Here is a 17,526-nt window from a genome sequence, read left to right as displayed (position 1 = left end):
ACTTCATATCTGGAAGCGATTCTAAAGATAATCAGTTTTGACCTCCAGGGGCCTTTTGTAGCGATATGGGCTAGTCCTGTCACCCTCTTCAGGGCCCTTTCTGCATCCTACAGGTAGCAAAACTCTCATTATTTAAAGATGTAATTAACATTTATTATGGCCAGCATATTAGGTTGTAGATGGTCCAAGTGTGTGATACAGTGGACTCGTGCTTTTATGTGTTGTTATGTGTTTACAGGCCGATGGGGCGCTTCTGTCATCAGTGTGCCCTGAACTTTAAGGCCCATTTTATAGGGCTTTTACAAGGAGGCTGGTCGTGTGGAAGGGAGAGCCAGGTTTGATGGGAATGGAGGCTTCGCCGTGTATTAACTGGTGACCAGGGGCAAGCTACTGCTCTCTGGGTCAGGGAACTGCAGAGGGTGGGCCCGATGATGGCGAGCCCCAACAGACTGAGGCTAGAAGTGGGATCTTACAGCTGGAAGCCATGGTCAAAGTCTGCAGGGGGGGACTTGGCTATCTGTGACCTATCGTTGATCACATCTCTGGCTTACTTGACGCTAAGTTCTTAGGGACCTAACCCTCAATTATCAAACTATTTCTATTGAAACCATGATGTGCTTTACGATATTCTGCTCTGCACGTGGCTCCCAGGAATGCATTACGGAGAACAGCTGGGCTGCTGCGTGTAACACCCACGTCTCAGGCAGCCAGAGAGTGACCCTCACACGGGCCCTAAGACCGTCCTCGGGCTTCTGCATTCCTCCTCACAGCATCCGTGACAAGCGCAGCTTCTGAGTGTCCCCTCTACAGGGCAGAAGGGCAAACTGAAAGGGAAGGACATGAGCTCTGAGTGCCAGCCACAAAGGAGAGCAGAGGCGATGGCTGGAGGAGCCCCTGGGCCGCACTGCAGCTCAGCACTGGATGTCCAATGTGTCAGGAAGGGCATGACTGTGCTCAGGGCCTTTTGCTTAACAGGGAAAGGCAGGGCGCGCTGCCTTTAGAAAGATTTCCATCCACATAAGTTTAAAATCTTCAGTTTCTGTTACACACCAGGTCTGAAGACAAGGCTATAGAAACCTCTGGGCCTGAAGACAAGGCTATAGGAACGGAGCGTCACTAGACGTGTCCCCAGGGAGTGTGGGTGAGCGGGTGCAACTTCCCAGGGTAATAAATCCACCACCGGGTACTTTGAAAAGGCCAGGCAGCCTTCCAGTTTGTCTGTAAGGATCTCGGCAGGATTCGAGTTACTTAGTTCATGTTACCTTAATTTACCTTAAGTTAGCCAGTCTTCATTCATCCGTTAAAACCGACTTTTATTGAGCCCCTAAGATGGGCCAGGAGCCCATTTTAGGATTTGAGTCCGGAGTTTCAGAGACATCCACTGTTCACCCAGTGTTGCCCTGGGGAGCCCATGCCCGGAGTGGGGGTGGGGGTGCTACCCGATGGTTTTGCATCTCACGTCTCGCCCTGGGTGGGCTTCGGGCCCCCACCTCTTCCCTTCAGGTCGGAAGCTGCCTTAGCGCCGAGCCTTTGGACAGGGCGGTGCTCCTGCGTCAGCCTGGGAGCCCCCCATCCACAGGGTTGGTCTCTGCCCTGACCCCTGGACGGAGGGAGACGGGCCGTCGGGCTGTGCGGGGCGCCGCGTGGAGAAGGACTCTTTTCCTGGGGAGAAGTCTCCCGCGGCCCGAGCTGAGCGCACGCTTTACTCCTGAGCGCGCAGGACGGGGCCAGAGGGCGGCTCCCCGGAGGCGGCCTCGCCTCGGCAGGTCGCGGCCAGAGGGACGGGGACAAAGGGAGAGAAAGGAGGAAGCCGCCACGGTCCAGGTTCGGGACTGGAAGCCCTGCCCCCGAGAGCGCCCGGCCCGCGGCGCGGCGCCCGGGGCTCCGGCGGAGCGGCCGCGGCGGGGAGGGGGCGGCGCGGGGCGGGGCGGTATATCCAGTCTGGCGGAGGGCGGGCCCGCCAGTGCCGGGCCCCGGACGGCGGGTGGAGGCGCCGGGAGCAGCCGAGAGCCGTCGCGCGCGCGGACCGTCGCTCTGTGGGCACAGGGAGCCGCTGAGCGCGAGAAGAGCCCGCGCCCGCCGCCGCCCGCACCTCGCGCCGCTCGGCTCGCTCTCCAGGCCCGCGCCCCGCGCCCCGCGCCCGCGCCCGCGCCGCCATGAACCACTCGCCGCTCAAGACCGCCTTGGCCTACGAGTGCTTCCAGGACCAGGACAACTCGACGCTGGCCCTGCCGTCCGACCAGAAGATGAAGACCGGCACGTCGGGCCGGCAGCGCGTGCAGGAGCAGGTGATGATGACCGTCAAGCGGCAGAAGTCCAAGGCCTCCCAGTCGTCCACCCTGAGTCACTCCAACCGAGGTAAAGGCCGGAGGCCCGCGTGGCCGTTCGCCCCTCCCCGACGCGCCTCCCAGGCGGCAGGGCGAGGGGCGCGCGCGTCCCCATCTCGGGGCGCGGGGCCGGGTCCGCGCGGAGGGCCCCAGCGGGCGCGCCCTGCCTCCTGGGCCACCCTGGAGCCGCGGCCCTGACCGCTCAGCGGCGGACAGTCAGGGCCGACCTCGGGTCCAGGGACTCTCAACCCCAGCCGGCCTCGGGGGTCTCTCCCCAGTCCGATCCTGCCCAGCTGCCCGTGGTCGAGCGTCCCTCACCCCTCCCGCCCCAACGTTCACGGACTTAGCTGTGGGGTCCCAGTCCGGACGGAGCGGGGCGCCCAGCGCCTGGCTGGGATGGGCGGGGAGTCACGGAGCCCGCCGAGACCCCGGGAGGGGCGCGCACTCCCGCAACCGGGCACAGGAGGCAGGCGCCTCTGTGATGGCGCCCGCGGGAGCCTCACACCCGGAGGAGGCAATGTGGTTCCCAGGTGGCCCCAGGGCAGCGCGGACCCTGGGGGCTGAGGCCGGGGAGGGGTCCAGGACGCCCTTTCCCCGAGGCTGAGAGCAGCCCCCTCTCCCTGGGACTCGCCTGCCCACTCAGCCAGTGCAGAAGTATGCCTCTTAGAGGTCAGAGGCAGTTTGGTTGGAGGTCGGAACCGCCCCTACCCCTGTCTGGGCCCTGGTGCTGGGCACTCCTTGATCTAGGCATGGGCCTGGCCAGCTCCTCCCTGCCTCACTGGGGTCCCTCAGCTGTCAGGGGAGGGCAGGAGAAAGGGTCAGGACCCCTGAAACTCAGGGAGGAAGGTCTGATACCTGACAGGTGCCTTAGTGGAAGTTCTAGACTAAAGACTTTCATACAAAGCATTTCCCAGTGAGAATTACATGTAAGTCAGCAGGTACCTTCTACTTAATTATTTAGTTAAGTTTGTGAAAGTCGGGTCAGTCATATGTGTACAGCTCTTTGGGATCCCATGGACAGTAGCCCCCCAGGCTCCACTGTCCATGGAATTCTCCAGGCAATAATACTGGAGTCGGTTGCCATTTCTTTCTCCAGGGGATCTTCCCAACCCAGGGACTGAACCTGGGCCTTCTGCATCGCAGGCAGAGTCTTGACTGTCTGAGCCATCAGGGAAGCCCAGTAGTTTAAGGCTAATAAGGAAGCTTCGGACTGTAAACCAGTACAGGTCAACCAAGGTTTATTTACTGAAAAAAAAAAAAAGGAGGTATACTTTTCAAGTCAAGAGCTCATGAGAGAGTAGGGTAGATGAGAGTAGTAAACAGGAGGACACAAAGGGGATGGACCCCTGCCCATGGTCCACACACACATGCACAGGGGTACGCAGACACACACATACCAGCTCGCTCGCGCTCTCTCTCTCTCTCTCTCTCACACACACACACACACACACACGGCAGCTCACGATTTCTGCCTCCGTGCCTCTTTCTCTCCCTGACTGGCCCCAGGTAGAGCTGAGGGCAGGAAGATGGCTGGCAGAGGACTGCTCTGCGCCCAGGCCCGCACGCCTGTGGCTCTGTGCCCCCGCCCTGGCTCCGCTCCCGCCAGGCTCCCACTCAGAGTCGCAGCTTCCGGAGTGCTGGCCACCTTCCTTTTTGCTTGGGGCCTCGGTGGCTGCTTCCAGCCTTTTTTGGAAGTGGGACTGGAAAATAAGTGCCCCTTTCTGGGCACAGCGCAGTTGCTGCTCAAGCCGGCTTCCTCTCTCCCTGGGGCAGGGCTCGCCGGTCCCTCCCCGCCCGCTCCTCCCTGGCCTGCGCTGGGGGCCGCAGCTCCGGAGAAGACAGCCAGCCAGTCGAGGTGCCCGATGCCCCCTCCCAGCCCCAACAGGGTGCCAGCTGGGCACCCCGGCCTCCCTCTCTGTGGTGACGTCCACCCCTCCCCTTCCCGTGCCTCCTCCCCGAGGTCCTCTGGGGGCGTCAGCAGGTGTGCCTGGACTCTGCCGATGACCGGCGCGTCCCTCTCCGAGGGCTGACCCTGTAGGCGTGTCCCTTTTACCCTTGGCTTGGACCAGTTTCCCCAGCGGGCGCTGTAACTGGGCGAGGCCATCAGGCCACCTGGAGCTGGTGTTTCTGGTTTGTCTGGCTTTGTCTTAAGAGGGATCCCCTCCTTTTGCAAGCACCGCCCAGGCGCCCCCTGTTTGCTCCGTGACCACTTCTGCCGGCTCTGGTCTCTCTTTGTCCCGTTGGTTTCACTCGGCGCATGTGCTCTGGTTCCCAGGACGGGTGACGGGGTTCCTGGGGGGACCACACGCCTGGCCGTCCCCGTCCGCCCCAGGACAGACTCTGTTCTCCTTCCGTTTCCCACGACAGGAGAGCAGGCTTCTGTGGGGTCTTTGATTCTCCCGGGCCCCCGTCCTGGCTCCAGCCCCTTGGGGCTGCTCTCCACCTGGTCTGTGACAGGCCTGGAGCCGTGGAGGATGGCGAAAGGGGCCCATGGAAGGGGTCTGGGGCAGACGCCATGCCCTCCCCCAAAACCTGGGCCCAGACAGATGCCCTGCCCAGCCAGGCAGTCCCCATGGAGGGAGGGGCTCTGTGGGGCCTGGAGATCCTGCAGGAGGAGTCTGCTCGGAACCTGCCCCCCGTCTTTTCCTGGAGGGGCTCTGGGGCATGGCTGCCCTTTCTTCCTGATGGTGCCCATGGGCAAAGGGTGTAAGCCAAGGTGGGAAGCAGGAGGAACCTGGGGAGGTGGCCACCCAGTGGGAGATGGGGGCTGGAAAATGTGACCCCCTTGAGGGGGAGTCCATGCAGGGCGGTTGTGCAAGAAGGGGCTGGCGCACTGTCGTCCCGCCCCAGAGAAGGCCCGGCTGCGCTCACGCCCTTCACACTCAGCTTGGAGCCTCTGCTGAAAGCTGACCAAGCCCACTCAGACTCAAACCCAAACCTGCCACCACCACCACGCGCACGCACACACACGCGGGTGCGCACGTGCACGCGCACACATGCGTGCCCCCACACGTGTGCACGTGCACACGCACGCACATGAATGTGCACACGCGTGCACGCGCGCACACATGCACGCGTGCACACACACACATGCTGGAGCCCATTCCTTCCACACACCACTCCTCACTCCAGGGAGTACTGACCTGCCGCTCTGCCCACTGCCCCGAGATGCGTCACCATGGGCTGGGGGTCCCATCTGCACCCTCCTCTGCAGCATGGGCAGAGGTGGGGGGTGCGCGGGGCAGGTATCCTCTCCCTGAGGCCCTGCTGGCGGAGGCTTGCACCCGGGGGAGGGGCGGCACGGTCCCATCTAGGCCGCGCTGGCCGGCTCTTGGGCTTGCATGGGCTGTGTCTCGGCCCGAGGCTGCGCCCAGGGCAAGGGTCCGCTCTCTGCTCTCTGGGAAGGTGTCCCGTCCCAGGCACGGGCCGGGCTCAGGCTCTGCTGGGCTTCTCCCTTGGGACCAGCGCCGAGGGGCGAGGAGGGCAAGGTGTCTGTGGCGGCCTGTCCCAGAGCAGAGTGTCCTGATTAAACTTCGCGGGAGCCAGTCCTCCTTTCTTCACAACGCCCCTTGGCTTGGAGCTGAGGATTTAGCCGGCATTTCCACCGGCCTGTTATAACACATGCAGAAGCGCCGAGTAGCCCGGCTCTTCCACGGCACACGCTTCCCAGCTTCCTGTTCCTTTGCTAAGCTCATTGACAGAGCTTAAAACAACAAATAAGCAAAACAAACCCCTCTCCCCACACACCAGACTATCTATATCAATACACCAGTGGTTCTAGGTTTAAAACTCTGAGAGCTGCCTCTGCTACAGGGCGTGACTCCTAGAAGGTGTGTGATGTTTGAACAAAACAAAATGAAAGAGTGTTTTCCGGGAGTGGAAGGTAGCCTCGTGCAAGGCTCTTTATTGGCCGCACCTCTGAGGCACGCACAACGTGTGCACACAGGTGTCCTCGCACACATGCACACCCACCCGGCCTCCCAGTTCGTGCAGCCCCAGGAGGCGTGAGCGCTCTCTGGAGCTGTTGCCAGCTGCTGTGTGACCTCAGGCCAGCCCTGCCTCTCTCTGGGTCCGTGCAGCCATAAGAGGTGGGGCGTGATCTCCCCCAGATGTTTCACTGGAAGCAGACTGCTTGTCTCGCTGCCTCTGCAGACCGTTTCCCCAAACCACCTGCCGCGGCAAAAGGCCGCTCCTCATAAGACACAGCCCTCCCTGTCTCCCTCCAGGAAGCATCGGATCACTAAAAACTATCTCCCGGTGCACACTGCTCTCAGTCGTGGCCACACGCTGGCAGCGCCTGGGAGTTTTAAAGAATGCGCGTGCCTGAGCCCCACCCTGGAAGCTCTGCTTCAGTTACTGTGGGCATAGTGTGGGCAGATGGGCTTGCAACAGTTCAAGAAGCCTTGTTCGTGTCCCCACCCTGCCTCAGACAGAGACCCAGTGTGGAGACCACCCCATCGCATGCGCGCACACACACACACACACACAAATGGCATCCAGCAGAGCAGTAGATGGGGACAGTCGTTTACTCTGGAAGCCCCCCCCTTGGGGTTAGCCCTGCCCAGCCCCGCCCCCTGTGCCAGCCCTGCCCTTGGCTCAACCCTCAGGCTCAGCGGTGGCCGCGCACAGATCATCAGAAGGAGAAGCAGGTTCAGAGCTGGTTTGAGCACGCCCCGGCCGGCCCTCGAGAGTCACGCGTGCTGGCGAGGGACGGGGGAGATGGGGCTGCGGTGGCCCAGGCCGCTCTGGTGTCTGTTCCTACACGTGCGCAGGGACGGGCAGGACTGTGCCAGGGTGGCCGTGGGGCTGGGCAGAACGCCCCCGTCCAGGGCCGGGTGGCACGTCCGGAGCTCCCTGCTGGCCTGGGCGAGGGCGGAACATCTCCCGCGATGTCCGGGGGTGGGAGGGCAGGCGCCGGGCTGCTGGACGGTCTAGGCGCCCAGGCGTCTCTCGTGCCATCTCCCGACAGTCCTTACTCTCTCACTGCAGTCCCTCTTACTGTAGGCCCCGCTCTGCTGGGCACCCCGATGGGAGGGATTTAGGGGGTGAAGCAAAGGCGTTTCGGGGCCAAAAGGTAGCTGTACCAAGGAATCGACGTAAGCGCAAGAGCAGCCGGAAGACGCCCTCTGGGGCTGTCGGAGGCGCCCCTCTCTGAGGGCCAGCGGCTTGTGGGAGTGGGGTGTGGGGGCTGGGGCGGGCCTGGAGCAGCCTGGCCAGCAGGCTGGCTGATGTCCCGAGGACCTCCTCCAGGTGGAGTCTGGTCCTGGTGTTGGCGTGGGTGGGGGCCTCCCCACACACACACGCACACACGCACACGAGGAACGCACAGCATGGAGTGCGTCCAGCAGGTGGCCGAGTGCTGACCGGCTCCGTGGGAGGCCCGAGCGCCCGGGTCTTCCCCAGGAGGAGCTGGCCCTGGTCCGGTTGGGGGAGCGGGCGGGGCCCACCGAGAGGAGAGCAGGAATGTTCCAGGTGTGGTGGGTGTGGCCACGGAAAGCTTGGAGGTGGAAGGATGAGTCACCCCGGGTGGGTCCGCCCGCCCGTTGGGGGGAAGAGCCCTGGGCGTCCTGGCGAGGGCTCCCCGGTGACCCGGGGCGAGTCGCCCCCTGTGCGGCCCGAGGGGAGGGCCCCAGGTGCTGCCTTCTGTGGCATGGGTCTCCCCTGATCGCTGACCCAAATGAGGCTTCTGTGCGGGCAGAGCGGCCGACGATGCTGACCCCACGGGGAAGGCAGACCTTTGCCCTCTGACCCCAGACTTCTAGGGGTGGGCAGACACCTTGTGGCAGACACATGTTGGACAGAGAGGCCCACGGCCCTTCCTGAGAGGACTGTGGGTGCCGTGCTCCCCGGGAGGTGGGGTGAATGTGGAGTGAGCGGTGCTGGGACACTTCTTCCCCATCCAGGGCTGCGGCCGTGGGCCTTCTGGCTGCAGTCCCTGCCCAGTTCACGGACCAACCAGGGGCCTCTCTGGGTGAGGGAGGACCTGGCCGAGTGGAGTGAAGGACCCCAGTGCCCTGCTGCAGGTACGTGCTGGGCAGGGGACATCATACCTCACTGTGCCCAGCACCGAGAGGACGGCAACCTGGGGTGCAGGGGCCAGGTGGGGGTCATCGTGGAAGGCTTTCTAGGAGTGGTGTCCAGAAAGGTCAAGGGGCCGGTGGAGAAGCCATCAGAGCTGTTCCATCACTCTCAGGGAGAAGCCCCATGTTCTTCCTGCTGCACTTGACTCAGAGGGCGGTGCTTACCAACCAGACCCCCCCAAGTCAGGAGAGGGAGCCCTTGCTTCTGCTGTGGGAGCAGTGCTCACAAACGGCTCACCTCCTGCCTGCACCCCTTAGAGTATCTGGCACACTGCAAGCTGTGACTGCAAGTGTGTGAGGTCTCTGGACTCCCCTCCCTCGAAACCGCAGCCCACAAGCAGCTGCCTTCTGCCAGAGGAGCAGTGGTGGCCGGTGTGATGGCAGCCTCGTTCTCACAAGGAGGCCAAGCCAGGCAGCTCACAGTGGGAGTCAGGAAGTCTGACCCCCAGTGGCAGGTGATCTTGGGAAGGTGCCTTCAGGAGCTGCCTGGAAGGGCCTGGAGACCTTGGTCCAACCAGAAGTGAGAGCTGCCACCCACACCTGTCACCACCGCAGTCCCCTGGGTCACAGGGACTGGCCTTGGCTGATAGGGTGCCCCAGAGCCACAGCAGAGAACCGCCCCCCGTCATGTGGAGGGAAGTAAGAGGGAGGCGGGCAGGTGCAGGCATTGGGGAGGAGATGCTTCAGCTGGTGACCGACAGGACAAGTGACATCACTGCTGACCGCCTCGCTCTCGAGCAGGGCGGGGCCCCGTGGGAGACTGCCCTATGTGGGGCCTCCTGGGGACGCCTGTCCCAGGACCCCGTGTCTCTCTTCAGCCGAGATTTCCATCCAGAGCGGCTGGCTGGCCCACACCTGCCCCTGGTGAGGAGTTCTTGCCCTGTGGGACCCTGGTCTGTCCCCCCTGCCCCACCCAGAAGGGAGGGGTGGACAGAGGGGAGGTGGGCAGCGTGCCGGCTGTCAGCTGCCTCCCCTGGGTGTCCACGCCCGCGAGATCGCCCCCAGACTCCTGACGAAGGTCGCCTTTCAGAGGGGCGGCTTTCTGAGAAGCAGAGAGATGCAGCTGCCTGGCCATCAGGGAGCTTGGAGTGAGTCAGAGCCTCATGGGAGCCCCTTTGGGAGTCAGGCCTGGGCCCAGGGCACCCTGCAATGGGCACACCTCTGGAAGGACCCTGAGGCTGGCAGCCAAGCAGACGATGATGAAGCCTTCGGTGCCCAAGGCTTCCTTGCTGAAGCCTGTCTCTAGAGACAAGAAGGCCGGCTTCCCTCTGCCATGAGGCGAGAGTCGTTATGATCACACAGCCATGGGACCTGGAGGTGCAGAGAGGCCACCCCTTCTTTCTCCAGAAGAGGAAGGGCAGGCCCAGTGCAAGCGCGTGCCAAGTCTCTTTAGTCGTGCCCAACTCTGTGACCCCATGGACTGTAGCCCACCAGGCTCCTCTGTCCGTGGGTTCTCCAGGCGAGAAGACTGGAGTGGGTTGCCATTTCCTTCTCCAGAGGATCTTCCCCACCCAGGGATCGAACCTGTGTCTCCTGTGCCTCCTGCCCCGGCAGGTGGATTCTTTACCCCTGAGCGACCGGGGGAAGCCCCCACCGAGGCCCAGAGCCAGGACCAGTTTCAACAGCTCTAGGCTGCAAGGCAGGGGTCTCTGCCACGGCCAGTGGCCCCAGCAGCCCTCCATGGTGGGGGCCTGGGGAGTCAGGGGCAGGGTCCCTCCTACGAGCTGTCGGGGTCACCTGGCTCTCTAGGCAGAGGAAGTGGCCTGAGGCAGGGACTCCAGCCACGTTGCCAAGCCGCCCCTGCTCTGAATTCTTTCCCAGCTCGGGGGCTCAGTGCCCACCCCCGGAGGTGTGGGGGCCTGTGCGGCACAGCCCCTGGTGGGGAGTGGACTGAGCCAGACCCTGCCCCTGGAGCTGAGCTCGGGCCCTCGGCCGGGACCCGCCTTCCCCAGGGCTGTCACTTAATGAGGTTGTGGGGCCAGCCTCACTCTCGACGCCCAGGCCATCGAGCCACAGCTCCTGGTCCAGGAAATGGGGCGCCAGATGGGATGCGGCCCGGGGTCCGGACCCAGGACAGCCTCTTGCGGGGAGCTTGGTCCCAGGTTTTGAGCTTGGGTTCATTGATGGTTGCGATTCTGCGTCTGCAGCCGAGGCTTAGCACAAGACGCGGCGTGAGCGGAGCCCCGAGCAGGTCACCGTCAGCTTCCAGGGCTGCGGGCAGAGCCGGGCTGTCCTGAGGGCACCCCCCACCGTCCGGTGAAGGGGCTATGTGTCCAGGCCGCCCTCTGCAAGCCGAAGCCACTTTGCCCCTAATAATCGTGATGACACTCTGTCCTCCTGCGGACCCTGTCATCTGTGGGCCCACACGCTCTGGGAAAACAGTAATTACTCCTTCCTGGTCCTTTGAGGTCGGTGGCTGCTCCCCCTTTGGCGGTGGGGGTGCCTGGGAGAGGAAGGAGGCTGCTCGCCCCATCTGGGTCGGGAACCAGAGTCTGCTGGGCGCGGGCCGCATCCTCAGGCGCTGCCCCGTGACCCTGAGTGCAGCCTCTGGGCCCAGCATGTCCACCTCCTGGCTGTTTCCCCTGAGCAGGAAGGCGTTTCTCGTGGAGCGAGGGGTCCTGCTTCCCTGGACTGGGGCGGCAGGGGCCCGAGGCCCCCCAGGCCAGCTCCTGACCTGTTGGTGCCAGCTCACCGCAGGTAGACCCCGGAAGAGGGCTGGCTGCCCGGGGCCCTGAGAGCTGAGCCCGCAGCTGTCGCGGCTGTGCCGGAGGCGGGCTGAGAGGGAGAGGCGGGCACAGGGCTGCTCCCTGTCCTCCTGGTCTCCTCTGCGGGCGCTGACGCCTGGGGGACGAGGCCTGGGGGCAGTGCAGGGCTGGCACCGTCCTAACCCCTGTCCTTGTCCCCAAGGCTCCATGTACGACGGCCTGGCCGACAACTACAACTACGGGACCAGCAGCCGGAGCAGCTTCTACTCCAAGTTCCAGGCAGGGAACGGCTCGTGGGGCTACCCGGTAAGGAGCCGCTTCCTGGGCGCTTGCGGGCACGGTCCCTGGTTTGAGCAGCGTCCTGGCTGCTGAGAACGGGGGTGGGGGGCAGCATCTCTGACCGGTCCGTTTGCTTGGCCATTATTTCACACGTCACGCTATCGCAGCCTCCTTCGGGGCAGAGTGGGTATTTCTAAATGTATCAAATGAGAGCATTTTAGAAAAGGCATAAAGAAAACATCATTTTTTTAAAAGTCCATTTTCTCCTATGTCCGATTTACTCATGGATCTGAAAGAAGTTTGAGTTCTTGTGGTCCAGTCATGGGCATATTTAGATGTTTCTAGAAAAATCCCCAGGGGCCCCCTCTCCTCAGTGTGTGCTGATGACCAAGGACGGGACCCTGGAGGTCCCCTGAGGCTGGGGGTGGGGGCGTCCTCAGTGGCAGCAGCTCTGGAGTAAGAGGGTGTGTGCCAGGGCGCAGCGTGGCTTGAATTTGTAAGCTGGACAGACCCACGTTCAGATTCTAGCTGTGCTGCTACTGTGCCTGTGACCTTGGGTGAGAGTCTTCTGTGCCCTAGTCTCTCCACATGTAGGATGGGTCTGACAGAGTCCACCTCTGGGTTGTCATCAGGACCAAATGAAACAACATGTGTTAAAAACCCTGAGCATAGTCCTTCTTAAGAAACCTTTTGATTAGCACAATGAGACTGTACTTGATGCCTTCATTCTGGCCCTGTCACCGTCCTTCTCTGTAGCCTCACCCTCTGTGCCCATCACCCATTACTGGGCAAATACCTCTTTAGCCCTAACTCCACGCCAAGCACTGAACCAGATGCTCTGGTTCAACCACACAAGCCCGCACAGGAGTCTTCTACTCCAAGTCGGGGTGCTGGGTTAGGTGATGCCCAGCTTTTCGCCCAGTCTGCAGATTCCGTGACTTTATTTTCGCTAACGTCCACATCAGCCTGCACTACTCCAGGAGTTCTGCGAGGTCCCTGAGGCCTGTGCAGCGGGGGCAGCTTTCCAGGGGACGCTGGGCTCTGGGCTCTGGGCTCTGGGGCTCAGGCTTCAGCAGCTCTGGCTCTGAGCCCACGTTGCTCACAGATGTCACCCTGATCGTCCAGGTCCTGGGCAGGAGAGAGGTGGGTGGCCTACAGGTTACATGCTCTTTTTCATCCCCTTGATTCCTTTGTCCTTCAGTTCTCACTGAGGCTCCTTAGGGAGGACTGGGCTTCCCTGGTAGCTCAGGCAGGGGGCTTGCCTTTCTTGCATGTCACAGCTTTACCTAGGTTTGCTGTGCATTCATCTGCCTTCCTTTTTCAGATTCTTGATGTCAGTTGATAACACCCGTGCCAATACCTGCTGAATACAGTGAGCCCAGCAGGTTGGTTGTTCAGGCACAGATGTGAGCAAAGGGCTGTAGACGCGTAGACTGATGACCCAGCAGAATCTGGAGATGACTTATAATGCCATGGAAAGGGTGAGGAGAGAGGAGGGCAGGTCCCTGGACGGGACCGGCAGTGAGGATGAGTAAGCTGCTGACTGGGCAGTTGCTGTCTTCATGGTGGTGCGTTGCCCAATCGGAACCCGGGCGCTGTGGTTCTGGATCAGCGCCGGCGCTCCCCTCCGTGGGTGCTTCACCTGCCCTGGGGCCAGGGGTCCATCCCCCGGGCTGCGCCCGTCAGGTGGACGGGGAGGGGTTGTCTCAGCGGACCTTTGGACAGGGCTACGGGAGCTCTTCCCGAGGGCTCGCTCCCAGAGCCTGAGTGTGGCAGGGCTGAGCGTTTCTCTTGCCTGTTGAGCCCGTCCCCACCCCCCCCACCCCCGCCCCACCCCCCGCGGTGCCTGCCTGCTGACACCTGGTGAGAACCCCTCCCTCCCGGGCCTCGCTCCTTCTCTGCTGGCGCTGGCGGGACTTCAGACATGACTCAGGGCCGGCGCTGTCGGGGCACGTTCAGGCTCCGCTCCGCTCAGGAGGCTTCTGGGAACCGCGCACATCTGCGCGCACACGGGGATTTGGCGGCGGGAGGGGCGGCGGGTCGGGGGTGGGGGGGGCCGTGGAAGAGTTGATGCTGGAGCCAGCGCGTCAGCCAGGACGGCGGAACCCTGCAGGTCGGACTCGGCCGGAGCAGGGGGCGAGCCTCAGGTCAAGGGGCTGTCCCAGGGACGGTGCGCCCGTGCCAGGGGGCTTCAGCCCGCCCCCTCCCCAGAAACCAGAGGGCGGGGCTGGGGGCGCGCAGGGCACGTGGACCCTCCTCAGAGGAGCCTCCAGCTGCCCTCGGAGAAGCTTGGAGCTGGGAGAAACCCAGAGAGGACGCGGGCAAGGCGGACGCAGGCGTCAGTGGCTGAGCCGCAGGAATGTACCAGCTCCGCCGTTACTCGTGACCCCTAAAAATCTTCATAAAATATACTGGTCATTAGTGCCATTTTAGGGGCCCTCTAAGAAAACCAGCCCCATTTCTGTGTTGTCAGGACCTGTGTTTGAGCAGAAATGACAGTGAGCCTTCTGAGACCCTCACTTCTCAGGCTTGGACATTGAATCAACTTCAGATAACAAAGATTGGTCACCCTTGAGCATAGATTTTATCTGAATATGCCAAGCACCTGTGGGCGGTTCCAAAAAGGAACGTTCTAAAGGTGTTTAAAAAGCCTTGTGATTCTACCTTATATTCTATTTCAGCAATAGTCTTCTAATTTAAAAACTATAGATGAGATATATATATATATGTGTGTCAGCCTCTCAGTCGTGTCTGACTCTGAGACCCCATGGTCTCTAGCCCACCAGGATCCTCTGTCCAAGGGCGTCTCCAGGCAAGAGTACCGGAGTAGGCTGCCGTTTCCTTCTCCAGATATATATATGTCCTTATGTATACATATCATCATATTACTCACACTACTTATAATCTACAACCGTCTATACCACAAGTCAGTCTTCCCAGGTGGGGCCTAGTGGTAAAGATCCCGCCTGCCAATGCGGGAGACGTTAGACAAGGTTTGATTCCTGGGTCAGGAAGATCCCCTGGAAGAGGGCATGGCAACCCGCTTCAGTACTCTCGCCTGGAGAGTCCCACGGACAGAGGCCCTGGTGGGCTACAGGCCGTGGGGTCGCAGTGAGCTGGACCCGACTGAGGGGATTTAGCACACATGTCCACACATATCACAGGTCAAGAAAGCTGAACGTGGAGGGTGTTTAATAGAATGAAGCAAAGTGAATCTGACACCATCCAGGGGCTTGAGGGAAAGAGCCGGTCCAGAGGAAACCCTTGGCCAGTCAGCTGTCTGTTCTCTTCTGCTCGTTCCAGCCTCCTGGCCCTTGGAGGCCAGATTTACCGGGCAGCACACTGCTAGAGCCCAGAGCCCAGAACCTTGGGGAACGAGGAGCGGGGCAGCTGAGGCTAAGGGTGGGGCACTCCCAGCCGTGTCCTCAGGACAAGGCTCGGGGAGTGTCAGAGCCCACCGAGGCTGACGTTCCACAGCTGAGGACAGCCGGGCCCAGTGAGGCCCAGGGTCTCATGGCTGGGGGCGGGGCAGCAGACTAGACCCCGCCTCCTGGCTCTCACCCTGACGGGTTTTCCTGTCCTCACTCCAGACATCAGTCTCCATATTTTAGCACTACAGCCCCTTCTGGGGACTCAGACAAGACCCATGACTTCACATCCACTCACTTCCTCCCTGCCGCCCCCACCCACGCCCACCCCTTCCTCCCCACCACCAAAAGCTGCAGGGCAGCGGCCCCTTTTTCCTTCCTGGGCTCGAGTCCCTCAGCCGCCAGTGTCAATGGAGGTCAGGATGGGCTGCCCAGTAAAACATAAAGGAATGCGATTTTGGAGGCCTGTTTCTCCTAAAATGTTATTTGCTGTTTATCTGATCTTCAGATTTAGCTGGGTGTCCTGTATTTGCTGGATCTGGTGACCCCAGGTCACTGTGTATTTCCACTTATTTCCTGTAATATAAACAAGACCCCCTAAGTGCCTGTCTCCTAGGCTGGGGACCCAGGCAATTTCTTAGGGGAGTGAAGGGAGGCTGCTGGCCCCTATGAGGGTCCTTATACCAGGTCCCTGGAAGCGGGCTGCTCTCACCATGGCGTGTCCTGGACGAGGCTGCAGCCCGTGGACAGGTTAGACTCCTGGGAAAGGTTCTGGGTTACAGCATCAGTCTCCTTCACTTGCGCCTCCAGCCTGAAGGGTTTTCTACAAACCGAGAAGTGCGTCATGAGCATTCCATCCCTCTCGGCGTCACACGGGAAAGAGGTGCTTTGGCTGAGAGCATCCTGCCGGGAAAGGATCCCATACAGTAGCAGCTGCCAGGCGGTCTGGGCCAGGGTACCCCCGGGGGCGCCGTGTTGAACCCCTTCTCCGTGCTCAGTTACACCAGACCAGCTTTGGAGGGCCAGACTCCCCAGGAGAATGATCGGGAGATTCTGTGTTCATTCTGGCCACTGACCCCATTTTTCTACTTCATCCCAGTATTCTTGGGCTCCCCTTGTAGTTCAGCTGGTAAAGAATCCGCCTGCAATGTGGGAGACCTGGGTTCAACCCCTGGGTTGGGAAGATCCCCTGGAGAAGGGAATGGCTACCCACTCCAGAATTCTGGCCTGAAGAATTCCATGTATAGTCCATAGGGTCTCGAACAGTCGGACACGACTGAGTGACTCTCACTTTTTCAGGGCAGTCCAGTGCTTAGGATTCTGTGCTCTCACTGCTGAGGACTCAGGCTCTGTTTGGGAAACTAAGATCACACAAGCAGAATGGCACTGCTGGGGAAAAAAAAGTTATTTAAAGAAAACACCCAGGATTCACTATGAATCTTCCTCTCAGTCTCTTCTCAGCTATACGTGCTTACTGACATGTTAGTGGTTGATGAGCCCATCACGAACCGGCCTCCATGTGCTGGAACCCCCTCCTTGAGGGGTTGGGTACCCAACACCCAGAGGTGCCCGGAGGCCCCCTTCTGTAGAGAGGGCTGGGCTTGTGCAAGGCTCTGTGGGGGATGGGAACCCAGGCTCTGGGAGCCGCGTGTGCGCAGAGTCTGCGGGGGCCAGGCATGGGGTTGCTGGAGAGAATGTGGTGGGACTCTTGCCCTGGAAGCAGAGAAACAGCCTATCTTTGCCAGCAAACAGACTCCTCCCAGAGGCAGGTGGTATGGAGGGACCCGTTCTTAGCCTCAGCTTGCCTGTCTCCACAATGGGTGAGAATTCCTGTTTCCAGGGCAGGCAGGGCTGTGGACAGGACGTACCGGTCAAGTTGGAGGCCTCGATTCTGCTCTCAGCTCAGCTGCTATGAGCAGAGGGACCTGGGGCTCATCTCCTCTCGAGCCCTTTCTCGTCCTTGGAGGAAGACTGTTGGACGAGATCCTAGCGGAGGGCTCCTTCGGCCCTGACTTTTCAGGCTCTGTGTGGCTGGCGAGCGGCCCCTGAGCGACTGCCAGGGCCTCACGGTGGTCTCCGGGCGGGGTGGGGTGGGGCCGCCCCAGGCCTGTGGGAGCACTGCCTTCTGCTTTCATCTGGGCCAGGCACCAGGGAAACAGTGGCTAATTAACCCTTGCAGCAGCCACAAAGCTGCTCGGGCTTCATTGCCCTTCACTTTACAGGGAGGAGGTGGGCCCTCGAACTCCCTACAGAGGAGGGGAGGCCCCTAGAAACCGCCGCCTTGAAAGCCCTGGCCTGCCTCCTGCCCTGCACCCCTCCCTGGGTTCTCTGATCGGTTTGGAAAGTCCCGGCAGAGAAGCAAGCCCCGTCCAGGCGGGCATGGCTCCTGCCCCCAGAGGGAGTGGTCTAGGTGCTTGCCAGCCCGGGTCCTCTGCCAGCAGTGACGCACTCCCACCCAGTCCCAAGGGCCCCGGGCTCTTGCCGGGCAAGAAGAGGCAACGACCCTGCTGCTGAGGGACAGAATGTGCCCAAGACGAGACGAGGGAGTGGGGCCAGGGGCGCCCCCGCTGCCCTCCCGGTGGGAGCGGCCCCGTCTGGCTGCGGCCGGCCCCCAGCTTCACCAGCGGGGCCTCCTTGGCTCTGAGGTCCTGTGTTAGGTGTGCTCACTTGGGGGAGAGAAGCTGGCACCCGGGGGCTTGGAAGGAAGAGGGTGCAGCCGGGGAGCCACGCAGGCGGAGTCCCAGGGCAGCTCTGGGCAGGGAGCTGA

General features: G+C 61.5%; 1 protein-coding gene across 1 annotated transcript in view; it reads left to right on the top strand.

The window, feature by feature from the left end:
- The first annotated feature begins 2,011 nt into the window (after positions 1–2,011).
- Positions 2,012–17,526, top strand: part of PKP1 (plakophilin 1) — a 38,256-nt gene continuing 22,741 nt past the window's right edge. The window contains exons 1-2 of the mRNA XM_040263218.1: positions 2,012–2,358; positions 11,315–11,418. Coding sequence (XP_040119152.1) covers positions 2,157–2,358; positions 11,315–11,418 — 306 coding nt within the window. The 5' untranslated portion in view covers positions 2,012–2,156. The remainder of the gene's footprint in view (positions 2,359–11,314; positions 11,419–17,526) is intronic.

The sequence above is a fragment of the Oryx dammah genome, unplaced genomic scaffold (genome assembly GCF_014754425.2).
Source record: "Oryx dammah isolate SB20612 unplaced genomic scaffold, SCBI_Odam_1.1 HiC_scaffold_21, whole genome shotgun sequence".
Classification (NCBI taxonomy): domain Eukaryota; kingdom Metazoa; phylum Chordata; class Mammalia; order Artiodactyla; family Bovidae; genus Oryx; species Oryx dammah.
The sequence above is the reverse complement of the archived record's forward strand: the minus strand, read 5'-3'. Positions and strand labels throughout refer to the sequence as shown.